We start from the raw sequence: 17,564 nt of genomic DNA, 5'->3' as shown, positions 1-17,564 counted from the left end.
TGAGCAGTACCAGTGAGCCACACTTGAACTCAAAAAGCAGCATTTAGAGACGAGGATCTGAGCTGGCAAGCAGCTGCTTCAGGGTCATTGCATCTGAGGCAGGGGTGGGATATAGAGTCTTGGGGATTGTCAGCCTGTGAGCAGTGCTTGGATGAAGGTTTGCTGTAAGGCAGTAATGCTGTACTGTATGGTTTCTGCTGTGTCCTAGTTCATTTAACATCCTGGTCGTAGCTGCAGACCACGACTAATGTCTGTGTACAGCCATGTTAGTGCTTCCATCTCGTTGGCCGCTTCTTCCTGCTTGTGTTAGCATCTGCAATTCGAGCTACCCCACCCTCTGTTTAGTACTTGAGTTATTATCAAAGGAAATGTATCCACCTACATACATGGATACTGTCCCTTTGCATTTTTTTTTCAAACCAGTGCAGTAAATGGAAATCTTTGCTAGGTAAAGTTTACGGCTATGATGGTGATTTGGTCTCATCTGTTTGTGGCCTTGGAAGGAGGCTAGTTAATTCCAAGTATTTGAGTGCCTGAGTCCAGTCAAGAGTTGTGCACTGCAGTATGAGAGCAGTTAACTAGCACCAACTGGCTATAAATGGTGCCTTCTCTTACTGTGTCAGATAACGAAGGAGGGACCACTGTGAGGTGTCCTGCGTGGCTGATCTCAAAGCCAAAGTCTTGTTTCTGAGCAGCTGTTCCTTTGGGGAAGAGCTTCACACTTTGTCTTCAGGACTTCAGTTATGGTACAAGATCAGGACAGAAGCCACTTACCCAAAACACTCATTTCAAAAATCACTTTTATTGTCATTTATGGTTTAAAAAACATACATGGCATGGCTATAAAGTAATGAGACAAGTTTTCATGTGTGGCTTGGTTTATTGAGTCTCATTAATATATAGTCATATCCTGTCAAGTCGGAAGAAAAATATGCCTTCACTATATGATCATCAGTTTTGTTACTTAAAATTTATTAAGTGCCAACAGAGCACTAGGCACATATATAACACAGAATTGTACAGTCTATGTTGTTGACTATTATTTACATAGATTTCTCAAAGATAACATCAAAGCTTGTATTTACACAACTTTAGACAAAAATAACAATACTGGAAGTCAGCAAGTTTCTGTCTAGCACGGAGCACCTTTTCATGACTGAGGGTTCTGCAGGACCTGGACTCAAGGGCACTTCAGCTGCGTCACCCACCAAGTCCGTGTTAGTCCGCTAGTCAGGTAAAGCTGTCGGAGGGAAAGCCTAAGAGGGAAGCTAGAAATTGGTTTCCTCAGGTCAAGTACATTGAGAAAATTCTGCTGAGACCATTGCTTAAAAGCACTAAAGACACATTTATACATTTTAACACAAAACCTACAACTACAGGATGCAATTCAGTGAGGTGACAAGATGGTGACTGTGGAAATCACTTTAAGCCTGTTGTTTCTGCTACTAAAAGTTAACCACCGTGGTAATTTCCTGCTTTGAAAGGTAAAAGGTACCTTGAAGAGAAGCAAACAGTGATGTTACAAAAATTATTTCAGAAAGCCTCAAATTTTTTAGATAAACACAGTGAATATAAATGTCTGCCACCATCTGCCCTTAGGAACCTTTAGTCTGGAAATATTTGCGGGATATAATAAGGTATCTGGACCCAGGCTGTCTGCTGGGCAGCCCCAGTCTAAGGTGAAGAAGTCAATGCCAACAACCTGAGAATACCGAGTTTTGGGTGTTTCCACACATCGTTTTACAGATAGAGCCGAGTACACAGGCAGAGGCCCCTTGGGGAGAAATTACTTCAGGTAATAATTAGTGAATCAAGATGCTGAAAATGTATGTCCAGACTGAAGCTCATTAAAAAATCTGCCTCTGAATTCAACCTACAGTCAAATGGTAAAGAAAAGCTTCAGTCAGATGCTGACACAAGGGTAAGGCAGCTGAGCTCTGAACTGTCTCTCACTGGGCTTACTGCTCCTAAATATCGTAAACAAAAAGTTTGGTTTTCCTGCCATGACCATGGTGTATGTCATCTGATGCACCTTTCTGCTCTCTACAATATTATCACAAAGTATAAAGGAGGTGACCGTTTGACTTTGCCTTCAGCTAGACTTTAAATTTTACAATGTCTTAAGCATACTCAGAAATAAAGGACTCAAGAAAATGTTCAGTCTTTTATTTAAAAACTATAAACAGTCACCAAAGTAAATAAAGCCATTCTATAACATAAACTGTCAGGTCTATATTTTTTACTGCACATCCTAAGGACACAGCAGAAATGGTTGTTGGGAGGCCTTCCACATTTTTGGATGCTAATAGAACAGGCAATAGGCAGTTATAAGTGGATACATTTCACGCTTAGGGGGAAAAAAGACAATTTAAGGAAGTGAGCAGTTTTTGAGCAGGAATGTGGTACAGTATTAAGAATGGAAGAATAATACAATAAAATTCCACACTATATTAAGATAGAAAAAGTAGTGAAGAAAATATCATACCTGCACATAATGCATATATAACACAGGAGAAAACCTGTATAAAATTCCATGTATTTAAACCAATTTACAAATACAAAAAATTCTGCACAAGCTCTGAGCTTGCACATGACAAATGCTTACAGTGGATACATGGGAGGGAAAACCAAACAAAAAAAAATTCAAATAGTTTTTCTTCTACAAAAATGACATGAGATATATTATTCCATACTCTTTCAGCCAGCAAAATGAGTTCTACAAGGTGTATAATACAAAACAAAACAAACAAAAAAACCCAAAAAAACCCCACCCAAGGGAGTGGGATCCAAGGAAACCAAAAAAAGGAGGGGGAAAAAAAAATCACAGTTCCACAAAACTGTTGACTTTACAGCATCAGTACCTCTGCAGAAGTATTTACACAAATGTAAGAGTGTCCACCACTGCCTAGAATACATCACAATTACAGGTGACAGCAAAGTCTAGAAAACTTTAGAGCCTACCGATAATGCTTCCAGGACACCACAGAATGATTTCCAGTGGCTGCAGTGGTATGAACGGTGTTCATTCTATTCACAAATATTTACAAGATCTATTCAGACTGGTAAATTTTTATGATAATAAATAAGTGAAAATATATTGGCTCAAGTAAGAAAACCAAGCTACTGATTCTAAACAAAACACACAATCCACAGCTAGATACTGGTGGCCCCTCCGAAGCTGGGGGATAGGTGTGCTCAAACTTTGTCGTCGTTATTCAAACCAGCTTAAATGGTTCTGTAAATATAAAAATGTGCTCCTTTTTGGATATAGATAAAAATATTTAATGCTTCTATTTCATCTGCTCACGTAGGTTTTACACTATTCCATGTATATTCCAATGTGGATGGTACAGAATTCTGATCACACCAGTTTCCATCAGGATTGGCCAGACCCGAGACATCCTGCAGATAGGCTGGTTGTCAATCCCACAGCAGTTTGTTTGTTTTTTTTTTTTTTCCTTTTTAGATTTTTTTTTAACAGAAAAGAAAGGGATTCGTTCAGAGATCAGAATACGAAGCTTCCTCTCAGCATCATGGGAGGACACAAAATAATTCATTCTATGGTCTCTGCTCCATTAAGACTTGGTGCTTTCTTCAGTAACAGTGAAATGTGTTTGACTTTGAGCCCCCACTGTGTCAGTGGGGTAGGATTCACTACAGCATTTCTGAGTCTTGTTCTTGTTCTTTACTCTGAACTGTAAAATTAAGTTCATAAAGGCATTTGGCAAGGGTAGAGGAAGCCTCCATGTTACTAATGGCTAGCACTGATAAGTTGTTTTCATGTCTTTTTAACAATCTAAAAAACAAAAGGAAACAAATTGTCAGTCTCCAGGATCATAGTTACATAAGATTCCTTATCACAGATTATACAGCTAAAATAAAAATATCAACAGCTCTGTAGAAAGAGGCGGCTCAAGCTAACCATCAACTAATAGGATTCACTGTGAGGAAATTAAGGTGTCTGCCGGACCCCACACTCAGAAGACACCTCAGCTGCTCAGGGTTGGCATCCACGGAATGTTACACAGAGTATTTCTGTATCTTCATTCAGCATTTTATGAATTTCACAAATCAGAAAGTTGTTGGCAAGTAACAAACACGTTCATGAACTCAAATGTGACAAAGGCGACAGTCTTGATGGCTGTGACCATAGAGACGGTGGGAGTGAGTGTCATCAGTAAAGATGGCCGTGGGCTAAGGAGGACAAGGATGGGGAGAGTACCGAGGGACAGGAGGCTAAGGTAACTGAGGTAAAGCCTACTCAGCTGTCAAACGGAAGCTATGCAATGATACAGAATGTTCGTTCACTTTACAGTTCGTTCAAGTTGGGCTTAGTGTGATAACTTTCATGTTTAACATCTGGAAGATAAGTCACATAGCAGTGAGAATACCCAAGAACTTAACTACTTTCAATAAAGTCCTGGGAAAAGAAACCAGAGAATGGGCTGCTGACATCATTTGGCGGTTAAGAGCCTGATCGTGCCAAGGACCCCTGTTTGGTTCTGATTAACCAGTCTGACCTGTTAGGCAGTGCACATATGTGGCCCATATATGTAAATGTAGGTGAAACTAAGATGATAAAAAATACCTTAGAAAAAACAAAAACAGGAAAAAAAGAGGTGAAAACATCACTAAAATTGTGATAAAAACCCTGTAGAGAAGTTAATCAAGGGGGAAAACAAGTTCTAACTTAACACTCAATGAGGAAGGCTGGGGATAGCTTGGTGGTGGAGCACTTGCACAGAATGGACAAGGCCCTAGGTTCACCTTCCGTGACTAGGAACAAAATGTGGATACCAAAGGAACAAGCCAGTAACCATAATTCTGTACTCCAGAAATATGAGCACAGCATTGCTACATGTAACCTGAGAAATCAATCTCACAATTCCTGTGGTGAAAACCCCACTGTCTGATATGACTTCTATCAAGTTAAAGTCACTTAGAATAACCGGAGTAGGACAGTGGAAGGCTGGGGGAGAGGAGGAGGCTGCCAGATGAGGGCAGAGCAGGGTTCTGTGGTACTGGTGGGACTTTATTGTTCTTGTATGGGGGGTACTACATTCCCAAAACTCACTGAAAATTTTGCTTTGTAGACCCTTTAAACATGACTTCTCAAAATTTTATCTAACAAACTTTGAAATCAACGGAGAATACATGATTTTCTATAAAAACAAGACCAAACTTAGCTCAGTTGAGAAGCACGTGCCTTTAATCCCAGCACTTGGGAGGCAGAGGCAGATGGATCTCTTAAGTTCAAGGCCAGCCTGATCTATGTAGAGTTCTAAGCTAGCCAGGGTTATATACAGAGACCTGTCTCAAAGCCAAACACTTGGGGGTGGGGATGCAAGAGGTTATACTTAGGGACCCGAACATGTTTTACCTCTGGACACAGCTATATCCAGAGTCTTTTCTTTCTTTTATATTTATACTTTAAGGCTAGAGATTTGTATAATAAACATAACTTTTGTTTATTTTCTGGAATTTTCAATTTCACATGCTGGTCTGAGTTGTTTTACTAGAAACATTTTAAGATACAAATTACCCTTGGGGAAAACCAAACAATTTGAAAAGCTTATATCCTATCAAAAGCACCAAAATTTGAAAAGAAATTTATTTTCTTGAGAAACAAAACATAATAGGTTTTTTTTTCCTTTTTTTTTCTTTTTTTTCCGGAGCTGGGGACCGAACCCAGGGTCTTGTGCTTGCTAGGCAAGCGCTCTACCACTGAGCTAAATCCACAACCCCCATAATAGGTTTTAGAAATGGGCAGTATAGGCGAGGGGAATTAATATAGGTAGAATTAATCAGTGGGAAGAAAACAGGCTTAAGAGACACAAGGACCTTCCTTCCGTCTCATTTCCACAATGCAAGCCCTCATGTTAACTGTCCTTAAAACTGCCTACCTACAAAAGGTGAGAAAATCGGAGGTTCTTCCAAGGAGAAACAAAAACAAACCCTCTGTATAGAACTGACTGCTTATAAACAAGCCAGCTCACTGGAGAGCACCTCAGACAGCAGCCATTAGAAGCAATGAGCCAGAACTCTGCACCCTGGCATTCTTTCTTTACTGCACTTTGAGACAGGGCTTTGAATGAGACCCACACTGACCTCCAATCCATGTCTGGCCCCTATAACAGAATATTATACACAGAAACAGAAGAGCTAAAAGAACTTGTGTATCTCCAGCCACCTGAAGATGTAAAAACAGAAATAGGAGATGGCCCACAAGTAGACAGTCAACAATCAAATTCAAAACAATGCACTCAGCTGTGAAAACACAGTACAATTCCCTGGGCACGGGTGTGGGCCATGCTTTTTAGGGCAAATTCCAAACAGCACAGGAAACTAGCAGCTCGCTAACTGATAACTGACTGACAACTTTCTGAGCAGCAATGGAAACAACCATCCAGGTTAGGATGAGAGATGCTTGTGTAGGCCGTGTAGCTGACAGAGGGTTAATATTTAGGGCATCCTGGCCACCAAAATCTCAATAAGTAAAATTCAAATAACCAATTTAAGAATGGATTACGGACCTAAACAAACCTTTCCTTATAGAAGACATGGCTGAGAGGTGTACGGTACAGCATCACTGGTCACCAGTGAAACCAAAGGAAACCATAACACCCCTCACTCTAACCACAATGACTTATTATCAAAAGACAAAACCATGGAAACTGCTAGTGGGGATATAAATCACATGCCAGAGAAACAGTACAGATACCTCAGAAAATTAAAAGCAAACCCCCTATATACTCCTCAGTACACAGAAAAGGCAACTCCTGGGTCTCGATCTCAAAAGGCTTTAAAGGCAGTTTTGTGGAGGCTTTGGGATAGCAGTTTACTTCATCAGTGGGTTATCCATTAGAGTGTGTGTGCTTGCACGTGCATGTGTGCTTGCACGTGGACACTTGCAAGGGTTGGGTGGTGTGCCCTAAGCTGGAGGAAGTGAGGTCAGAAGATGAGCCAGCCTCTTGTCACATGCTCCCACGGAGAAGATGCTCACTGCGGTTTTTCTTACTGTTTTTCTGAATTATTTATTTTTATTAATGTGCATCAATGTTTTACCAGCATGTATGTCTGTGTGAAGGTAACAGATGCCCTGGAACTGGAGTTACAGATACTTGTGAGCTGCCATGTGGGTGCTGGGAATCGAACCCAAGTCCTTTGGAAGTGCACTTAGACGGCTGAGCTGGCTGCCCTCCAGCCCATTTACCATACTAGGAGGGCAGCCAGCTTCTGTTCCTCCTGCTCCTCCTTCTCCATGGTCTCTGGCACTGCTGGCAACTTGTTCTGTACATCTGCACTAATGAAAGGCTAACCAGACAAAACCTCTCTGCCCTGTTTACTCCAGAACCATTCATAACGGCTGAAACTGGAAACATCTTAAGTGTCCATCAACTAATGAGGGAGTAAGACAGCATGGTATACACATAAACAAAATGCTAATCAGCCACTAAAACAAACAGATCCTGCCAAGTGTGTCTAGAGTTCACTGCCATTCATTACATGAAATGAGCCAGGCATGGAAAGACAAGCACTAAATAAATGATCTCATGTAGGGAAAAGCCAAAGGCTGACCTAATCAAGTTCAGGTGGTACTTAGAGGTGTCAAAGGAGCATAGGGGGAGGAAACATTGAGAAGGTTTTCAGGGTTGGGACCAGAGGTTCTGCTGTGCTACTACTGCATGCAAAGTAAGGTGTACATTTCAAAGAGGTAGAAGAAAGGAATCTTAATTCTTTTACCATAAGATAATAAAAGAATGAAGAAGACAGGCTTTACATATTATGTAATGTATGGGGTACACCACAGAATACCCCATTTATAGGTTCAATCTTTGAGCAGTGGTTAAAACAACCTATAAAGTATCATAGTTATTAAAGTTTAGAAAGCCAGAAATACATTAGAACTTTTTGAGTGGAAAAATAAGATCACATGTAAAACAATGTGATCCAAAATGTCAGCAGGCCCTAGAAGGGCAGCTGGAGAAGATATTGCAGCAAAACCACTTTCCAAATTGGAATTTTTATCTAGACAAAAGAACACAGGTTACGGTATAAGAACACAAACATATATCTTTAAACATTTTTATGTGTATGACTTCTGACAGCATGTTTTGTCTGTGCATCATGTAAAAGCCTGGTGACCTGGTGTCTCATGTGGCACAAGAAGGCATCAGATCTCCTGGAACTAGAGTTACACAGGGTTAGAATCACCATGTGGGTCTGGGAATTGAACCTCAGCCCTCTGCAAGAGCAGACAGCATCTTTCCCACTGAGCCATTTGAGCCCCACACAGACATACTCACAAAGCTGCTGGGGAGAAGCATTCTTCCCAAGACTCTTTTCTTGCTTTTTTAAACACCTTTTTTTTCACTATTCTGAAAACATAACATGAAGTTTCCCAACTCTCTAACTACGTGCACTGACTCTCTACTGTGGGCAGTGCAACCACTGTCCCCAACCCCAGCCTTTTTCTCTGCATCTCAGATAGACCCTCTACAGCCACAAAACCGTTTCTTACTCCTTCTCTCCCCTTAATGCAGTGCTTCTCAACCTTCCTAATGCTGTGACCCCTTAATACAGTTAGTTCCTCGTGGTGTGCTGACCCCCAACCAGAACACTTCTGTTGATAACTCATACCTGTAACTTTGCTACCATTACGAATTGTAATGTCATTTTTAGAGACAGAGGTTTGCCGAAAGTGTCTCAACCCATAGGCTGAGACTCGCCGCTTTACTTGGTCTGTCAGTACGTGTTCTGGTAGTAATTATACAGAACTGACACGCCATCCTCTGTGCCTGGTTTCCTCCAGAGGATGTCCTCAAGGCTCAGGTGTGGCACACATGAGCGCTTTCCCTTTTTAAGGCTCAGTAACACCCGGTGTAAGGAGCCAGCTGATGCAGCTTTCCTCAGCAGTTAGGACTTTTGTACACAGTCTCAATAGTAACCCCTTACCAAATACATGATTTTTCAATTACTTCCTTTCACTGTGGGTTGTCATTTACTGTTGGCAATGTCTTTTCATAAGCATGTTTTTCTTCTGATGCAGTCCTGTTCGTCTGGAATCTGTTGGCTCTGCTTCTGACATAGTAGACCCAGTACTCACTGTTAAGTCCAATGACAGGGAGCCTTTGCCTCACGCCTTCTAACTGGTTAGTAGTTTTAGCTCATTTATGCTAAAATTCATTGATCTATTTTGAGCTAAGATTTATATGGCAATGGCAGCCGTTCAGTCTCTCTCACAGATACAAATCTCGTTTTCCCAGCATCATTTGCTGGAGAGACGGCCTGAGACTCCCTCAGCTGTGTGGGGCGTACTCTGGGGTCTCTTCGCTCTATCTATCGGGCTCCCAGCCCACGCTGACCGTGGCTGGGTGTGGCTCACACCGCTGGGCGCTAGGACACTGGTGTTCTTTTCTGTCCTCTACAGGCTTCAGGCATACAACTGGCGAACATAGCTGAGGGCAAAACACCCATACATAGAAAATGTAACAACAATTTCAAGTAAGATCCAAGTACATAGTTAGCAAAAGGAGACAAGTCTTAAGTCTTGAGACTTCGCCAGAGCTGAAACTTAATCAGAAGGGATAAAAGGCATTACTTATACTAAACAATCTTGACATTAAAACAAAAGCCCCTCAGAAAACCCTAGTATCTTCCATTGTGCAAGGATCTATGTGTAGGAGTAGAGGTAAGCTAATATCTACCTCTTAACCCAATGATATAAAAACAGAGCGATGTGTTAGTATTATTCCTCTGGCAAACAGATTCCCTGCTCTCTCCTTCACATGGAGGCTCTCCCAGACCTCAGTGCTCTCACACAGTACAGAAAATGTTCACCAGAGGGACACACCTGTGTCACCAGACATCCCAGGCTGATGTCAAACTTAACAATCCCTGTGATGTGCCCTCCATAGTCTTGCCTGACGGTGGCTGACACTTTAGGGACCGACTATTCTAGCACCTTAAGCAATGATATGCTACAGGGCATCTGGAAGCCAAGAGTTTGCACAATATGAAGTTAACCAGAGAGCAAACACAGCAGACAACTTCTGGCTCAGTGATTCATGGCCAGGGAAACAGGCTTTGTCATCTGAGCCCCAAACATGCAGTCAGGATGAGAGGAACAGCTCTAGGGAAAAGTTATTTGGGACTTCTAGTTCACTGTACAAATTCCAGCTAGATCTGTAGGAGAACGGGAATGTGCCAGTCTCCTTTCCTCCTGTCTCTCAGGCACTCACTGGGTGAGTGTCACTCTCACATGAATGTCTAGTGTCAAAGAGCAACAATTTAAGTAAATACACAGTCTCTGCCTTCAAAGAGCTCCGCACGCAGTCATGGGGCAGTGTTCTCTGAGCAGATGAGGGTACGAGGAAGACACAGGAATGAGTGTGGTAACACCCTGCGTGTACAATTTCTAGCCTGAGTTTGGAAAGTAGTACAGTCTGAACATGACTTAGTAGAGAAAAAGACATTAAAATTATTTACAGAACTGACAGCCTAGAGAAGCAGAACAACAACAAACGCAGCAGGAATAAAACACCTCATAAGGACGCAGGGCTGGGGAGCTCAGTGGGGACATGGCTGCTCTTCTAGAGAACCTGGGTTTATTCCCGGCACTCACCAGGCAGCTCACATCTATTCTAACTCAAGTTCCAGAAGATCCAGCGCCCTCTCTGGCTTCTGTGGCACTGCACACACATGATGCACAGACATTCCTGTGGCAAAGTTCCTACACACAGAACATGTGAAGAAAGAAGAAAGGCTACAGAAAGCAGTGTTCATCTAGGCGGAAGCAGAGACAAAGAAACCCAGAGGGATACACAGACAGAAGGACAGCAGAGCCCTGGAACAAAAGTCTGAAGGTGAAGACAGCGTGACGTGAGTAGGAGCCTGCACGGGCTCTCCTGTGGTCGCCGAGCAGACAACAATGCACATCCAAGGCTGAGGAAGTGGGAGGACCATGTGAGGTGCACAAGACACTGGTTTGCTGGGGGCCTGCTCTAGCCCAGGACGGTTAGAGTGGGCTCAGTCTCCAGCACGCAAAGCAAACCAAACCACACATCCCCAACACAAACCAACAACTTGGTGTCTTTCATGTAGTACATTAACAAAACATTATTCCTAAGATATCTGTCTTCCTGCGTCTGTTACCGCATTCTATATACTCTCTAGTTCTAGCCATTGACCTGCTAGTTCCGGCTCTCTTTACATGTGAATGGTGTCCAAGTGAAGGAGTGTGTCCCTTCCCTAGCTATTGTGAGCAGAGCAGCAGTGACAAGCAGAGTGGGTGTCTGTGCAATCCTTGGGCACACGCCCGTGGGGTGGCAGAGCTGGACAATAGGACCAGTCATTTATTTTCAGCTTTCTGCATTCTCCACACTTATTTCCAGAGGGCCTTAGCAGTTTGCAATCCCACCAACAGTGAATGAAGGCCCCCCTCCCCAATGTCCTCTCTAGCATTTGTTGTGTGTGTTCTGATGTTTGCCATTCTGATTGGGGTGATATGAAACCTCAAAATTATTTGATTTGCTTTTCTCTAATTGATAGGGCAATCAACATTTTTACAAGATTTCTTTTTTCTTTTGAGAACTCTATGCACATCTTTGGTTCTCTTTCTGAATGGGTCATTTGTTTTAGTGACTTTACAATTTTATTTGTTGGTTCTTTATAAATTCTGGATGTGCGGCTGGAGAACTCCATTTGTGAGCTCCCTCTTCACTGCACTGCTCGTCCTTTAGCTGTGAGGAAGCCTCTCAATTTCCTGAAGTCCCACTTGTCAATTGTTGGCCTTAATTCCTGAGCATACGGGGTCCTATTTTTAAAAAGTCCTTTTCTACACTTGTATCTTGTAGATTACTACGTATGTTTTTATTCTAGCACTTGCTTTGATCCACTTGGAGTTAGTTTTTGTACAAAGTGATGGATACAGGTCCAATTTTGTTCTTTGGCCTGTGACGTCAGTTTTCCTGTCACCATTTGTTACATACCTTTCTTTTCACCAATGTCTTTGGCTCCCCTGTGCCCAAGCATGTGCACACGCTCGGGTCTTCATGCTGCTTCTGGAGTCTGCACGTGAGAGTTGGTGCCATTCCTGTCCACTGCTGGCTTTACTGCCCTGGCTGTGCAGTGCCCCCGAGTCTGGGTTACAGCCCCACTAGCACTGTTCTTTTACCTCAGGTTTCTGGGCTCTCCAGGGTGTTTTGTGGTTCCATATGGATTTTAGGATTTTTTTTTTAAACATTTGTGAAAAATGACACGAGGAGTTTTGATTGGACTTGAAGATCTGAATTGGATCTGAACTAAAAGTCTCCTCCCTGGGGACTAACTTCCGTCATAGCACTGGAAGGTGCTGTGTGAGGTTACAAAAGAGGGAAGCATCCACCAGTGCTACATGGCTGTAACGCCCACGAGCCTCAACAGTGACCAGCATGGCAAGGGCTTCCCATGGGCACAGCAGACACACACCTCGGCAGTGACCAACAGCTACTGATTAGACTTAAGGCCAACTCAAGAGAAGGACAGCAAACCTGGCGTTGGAAACATCACAAGCTACCTGGGGCTAGAGAGGCCATAGATCTTACAAGAGCCTACTACTGAAACTTCACTAAAGCTTAATGATTTCTAATTGTTAAATTTAGAATGCTAAATACTTCTGCTTACCCGCAAGCAAGTGTAGCTCGAGTTCCTCACCCGAGAAACTTTGCAGCAGATAAAACCACCACAGAAAACCGCAACCACCACAGAAAACCGCAACCACCACAGAAAACCGCAACCAATCCAGATGTAGAGAGAACGTGACGTGTGTTACCCAGCCCCAACAGACACACATAACACACTCCTGCATCTAAGGCTCACAAACACGGAAGAGGACAGAGGTAGTTTAAGAGCCAGGAAATTTGCTGAGATTGTGTCTCTGAGAAATGAGAGGGAAACTATATCCATGAAGCCCAACAACACTGACACGTAAATGAGACCTGAACAAGCACAATGCCAACAGGGGTGCTAATGTGGTAGGGAGCCCTACCAACAGACAAAGGACTAGTGTCAGGTTTGGACTGCTTGCTGAGAGAAGGAAAAAACAGTCTTCCCTAGGGAACCTCTTAACTGGTTAACATACACCAAGTCAACAGCCCTGAAATCATGTCTATACAAGTAACATTGTGTGTGTGTGTGTGTGTGTGTGTGTGTGTCCGTGCGCACGTGTCCGTGTGCACATATGCATGTTGTGAGTATGTCTGTGAGTGTGTATCTGTCTGTGTGTCTGTGAGTGTGTATGTCTGTGAGTATGTGTGTCTGTGAGTGTGAGCGAGTGTGTTGTGTCTGTATGTGTGGGAGTGTGTGTGTGTGTGTGAGTGTGAGCGAGTGTGTGTGTAGATGAGGTCATGAGTGTATGAGGGTGCAAGGCTGGGGAAGACACGGGAGGAGTTGGAGGAGGGGCAGGAGGAGGAGCAGGAAGGAGAAAGGACGCAGGTGTACGTTCCAAGTACCATCCCTCGCAAAAACCTAAAAGCCCATAGAGTACCCATACCTTCTTTTGTAATTACTTCCAGTTTTCATGCTTTGGAAAATCGACTTTAAGTATTATAATACCTAAAACAATGTGAGTGGGTGTGGATGGAAGGCATGTGGACGAAGTGAGCCTGTTAAGGAAGAGGCACCTGATGGCGTTTAGGTGAGGCTGTTTAGCTAAGGGAGCGGGAGGAGTGAATAGGAGATAGGTTGAGGGGAGACCCTATAGATTAGGGGTTCCAAACTCGTTACCTTAGGATTCACAACAGTAGCAAGACCACAGTCATGAAGTAGCAATGAACCTAACTGTACGGAGGGGTCGCCATGCCATGAGGAGCTGTATTAAAGGGAGGCTATGCCTTAGGGAGGCTGAGAGCCACTGCTTAGGGCAGGACAGATTCTCTCAAGGACGACGAGTCATTCCTTACTCTCCATATATTCACAGATTACACTCTTTTCAAGCCTCTAAACATCAACGGGATTACAGTGACATCTAATATTCATGGCTCTGGCAGCTTATATAAAACACCAATTGATTCACATGATGCAAAGGGCTGATTCCCTCTTACGTTTCTTCCTCCGAAGAACTTTTTTTTCTCCCTGTAAATGCTAAGGCCAGGAAGAAAATTGACAATAAAACAAGTTGTTTTTGGCTTTGAAAAGATCATGGTGGCCTGGTCTTAGCATAAGTTTTTGGACACATTCACAAATCAATCAGGATAAACAGCACCTAAGAGACAGGTAATGTTACTCATGTACGAAATAGTCAGTTTGCTTTGGTTATAGAAACGAGTTACTCACCTGCGCCCACACTCTGAGTATTTACCAATATTTTTTAATATTAAGGCAGCTGTTAGTCGGATGTGTTTAGTTATTGGTCCCTCTTTTTCATCCTTAAAAAGAATGGAGAATATAAAAAAAAGAATAAAGATCTAAATCACACAGGGCTACACCTTTATGGACAAGGGCTTTAAGAGGGACTTACTGTAAAGTCCCGGAAGACAAGGTTCCTCGAGCCTCTCCGCAGAGCCATGAGTGCAGCACTGGGGTGGCTTGCAATGGCCTTCTGGGCTCTGGGAGCAGAGCCTGTGCTCCCCACAGTGGGCTGCCTATTTATCAAACGACAGTGTTAGCTGAACAGACAACTGTGCCCTACCCCCAGCCCACACAAACAGCTGTTTTAGGGCTTGTGTTTTCCAGCCTATCCCTTTTCTTTCAGACAGTGTCTTAACTATGGAGCTCAAGCAGGCCTTGAGCCCTATGGCCTGCTGGCCGTGCGGGACACAGTGCTGCATTCAGTCTGTTGGTGTCAGAGCAAACCACAGAGGCCCTGCATGGTCCATGTCTGTTACAATGCGCGGTCAGGAGGCAATCACTGTACAGCATAACACAGCGGCAAAGGTGTCGAGTCCTGATCCTGGACAGTAATGTGAAGGAGCTGGCTGTTGCTTCCTAGCAAGCAAACAGCCTGCAACTTTAGATCAGGAAGAAAGCTGCCCTGTGTATCAGACTTAGGCTAAGGACAGCAACAGTCTTCCTTTCAACCCATCACTGCCACAGAAAGGAGTCATAAGGAGAAGGGCTATCGTTCTCACAGAAGGCACAGGACGGTAGGCTGCATGGTCTGCTATGCTGGAAGGCAGAGGTGCATACCACACCGGTGGGCACATTCTAACAAATTGGGTTTCTTCTGAAACTTGTGAACCAGGGGTATTTCTGATTTTTTTAGACAAATTCTGGATATTAAAAATATAACCGGGGCTGGAGAGATGGCTCAGCGGTTAAGAGCACCCGACTGCTCTTCCAGAGGTCATGAGTTCAATTCCCAGCAACCACATGGTGGCTCACAACCATCTGTAAAGAGATCTGATGCCCTCTTCTGGTGTATCTGAGGACAGCTACAGTGTACTTATATATAATAAATGAACAAATAAATCTTTAAAAAAAAATATAACCTAGAAATAATCTTCATATGTAATCCGGGATGTATGTATATGTGTATAGGTATGCGTGTGTGAGTGTATGTATAAAGTCTCTTTGCCATTATCAAACAGATGAAATGCACTCTTAAAAAGAGACGTTAGGAATACTTCCAATGTACGTAGCTTTCCCTCCTATGTTACTTGTCTGCCTGACGACCTGTCTGTCTCCGAAGTCAGGGCTTCCTTACAGACCACAGTGCAGCTGCTATGAAACAGACGCCCGTGAGCGCTATCCCTGGAGAGAATTCATGTAGGTTAAGCACTGAATAGCTTGGTAGTATTAGCCGGGTTAGAATAAAGTTTTGGTTTCCCATATGCCGTGTCTTTTTGTTGGTCCCTGGTTTTCTACTTCTTGTTTTCAGTGCCAAGAATGGGAGACAGGCTCTGAGCACCGTAGGGGCTATTAGTTCTTTACGTGTGTTAGTAAGGAAATTAATTTTCTTTACTTGGTAGAAGATTTTTGATTTGCCGCTTGTCCTGGTTCATCTTGTTTTAACCCTGCAAGCAGAGCGTCCTTTGAACAGTGCTTGTCCTAGAGGAGAAGAAGGGACAGACAGGTCACAGACCCAGTGTGAGCACACGGGGAGCACATGGGGCGCTGGGCAAGCAGCGTTGTGAACCACACCTGTAAGTGGGTGATGAACGAGAACCTTTGCCGCTGGAAGGGCTCGCAGCCTTCCCAGAGGCACTGCCCCGGGTACACATCCTTCCCTCCATGTTCAGTGGCCGCGTGGTAGAACACTTGTGACGGCGTCTGAAACCACCTGCAAAGAGACAACGGCAGATAGTTTCAAACTTACGTTAATTCTCTAAATCACACTGATATAATAGATTTAAAAAACACAAAAGGAAATCTTGGCTACAGCTTTTTTTTTTTTTTTAAAGATTTTTGATTGTGTGTGTGTGGGGGTGGGTGGGTGGTGGGTACATGAGTGACTGTGTATGTGTGGGGGTGGGCACATGAGTGAGTGTGTGTGTGTGTGTATGTGTGTGGGGTGGGCACATGAGTGAGTGTGTGTGTATATGTGTGTGGGGTGGGCACATGAGTGAATGTGTGTGTGTATATGTGTGTGGGGTGGGCACATGAGTGAGTGTGTGTGTGTGTGATGGGCACACAAGTGCACACATGCAGATGCTTTCACAGTCCAGCAAATGGCATGGACTGTAGTTTTTATGGCCCTTATGTAACTGTGTCTACATTAAACCAATTACAAAGTATTTTTGAAGACTGGCTTAGTTTTCCTGTGTGAATGCTCTGCCTGCACACAAGCATATGTGTCATCCATGTGCCCGGTGCCCCCAGAGGTCAGAAGAGGGTGCTGGACGCCCTGGAACTGAAGTTACACATGATTGTGAGCCACCACATGGTGCTGGGAGAGGACCCAAGTTCTCTGCAAAAGCAGCAGCCGAGGGGGGTTTACTGTGTGTCGCACATCCAGTGCCTCAAATCACTATCGGCTCAGCAAATGTCAGATATTTAAAGAGATTTCATGGAGAATGTAATTTCTGAATTATCAAAGATAATCCTAAAAAGTCGCAGATTACAAATTTTATTTCTATTCATATTTGTGTACATAATACCAATGACACTCACTATGAAATCGAAAATCAGGATATGCATTTTGAATTTTAAGTACACACAAAACAAAACCACTGAAATGCTAATACACTGTTACTATGATGAGGAAGATTTCTTATTCTGGTGAAATTTCACTGAGATTCTGTTACTAATTGAAAAGAATTTAGGTGTTGTCCACAGCTGGCCACACAGAGGACGGCAGCCGATGTATACAGTAAGACACTTACTGACTACATATATGATTGTTTCACCTATTCAGATTTCCCCTCTACTTTAAGATTTCCTCTGTAGCAGGCTCTGTTATAGGCGTCTGTAAATACAGGCTCCACAACATCTACCCAAGGCAAAAAGCGCCTCAGCACCCAGGGCTCAGCACCCAGAGCTCAGCACCCAGGGCCAGCACCCAGGGCTCAGCACCCAGGGCTCAGCACCCAGGGCTCAGCACCCAGGGCTCAGCACCCAGGGCTCAGCACCCAGGGCTCAGCACGTGT

The 17,564-nt window shown here is 43.5% G+C and overlaps 1 protein-coding gene across 2 annotated transcripts in view; it reads right to left on the bottom strand.

Moving 5' to 3' along the window:
• Positions 1–2,151: 2,151 nt before the first annotated feature.
• The window catches only part of Arid2 (AT-rich interaction domain 2), a 117,443-nt gene continuing 102,030 nt past the window's right edge, over positions 2,152–17,564 (bottom strand). For both annotated transcript variants that reach the window (XM_345867.10, XM_063264356.1), the window contains 5 exons: positions 16,120–16,258; positions 15,941–16,026; positions 14,498–14,621; positions 14,314–14,405; positions 2,152–3,796 (listed from right to left, as the gene is read on the bottom strand). In XM_345867.10, the coding sequence (XP_345868.4) occupies positions 3,655–3,796; positions 14,314–14,405; positions 14,498–14,621; positions 15,941–16,026; positions 16,120–16,258 (583 nt within the window). In that variant the 3' untranslated portion in view covers positions 2,152–3,654. The remainder of the gene's footprint in view (positions 3,797–14,313; positions 14,406–14,497; positions 14,622–15,940; positions 16,027–16,119; positions 16,259–17,564) is intronic.

Source organism: Rattus norvegicus, chromosome 7, assembly GCF_036323735.1.
Source record: "Rattus norvegicus strain BN/NHsdMcwi chromosome 7, GRCr8, whole genome shotgun sequence".
NCBI classification, from domain to species: domain Eukaryota; kingdom Metazoa; phylum Chordata; class Mammalia; order Rodentia; family Muridae; genus Rattus; species Rattus norvegicus.
Note: the sequence above shows the minus strand (reverse complement) of the source record. Positions and strands in the feature narration are given on the sequence as shown.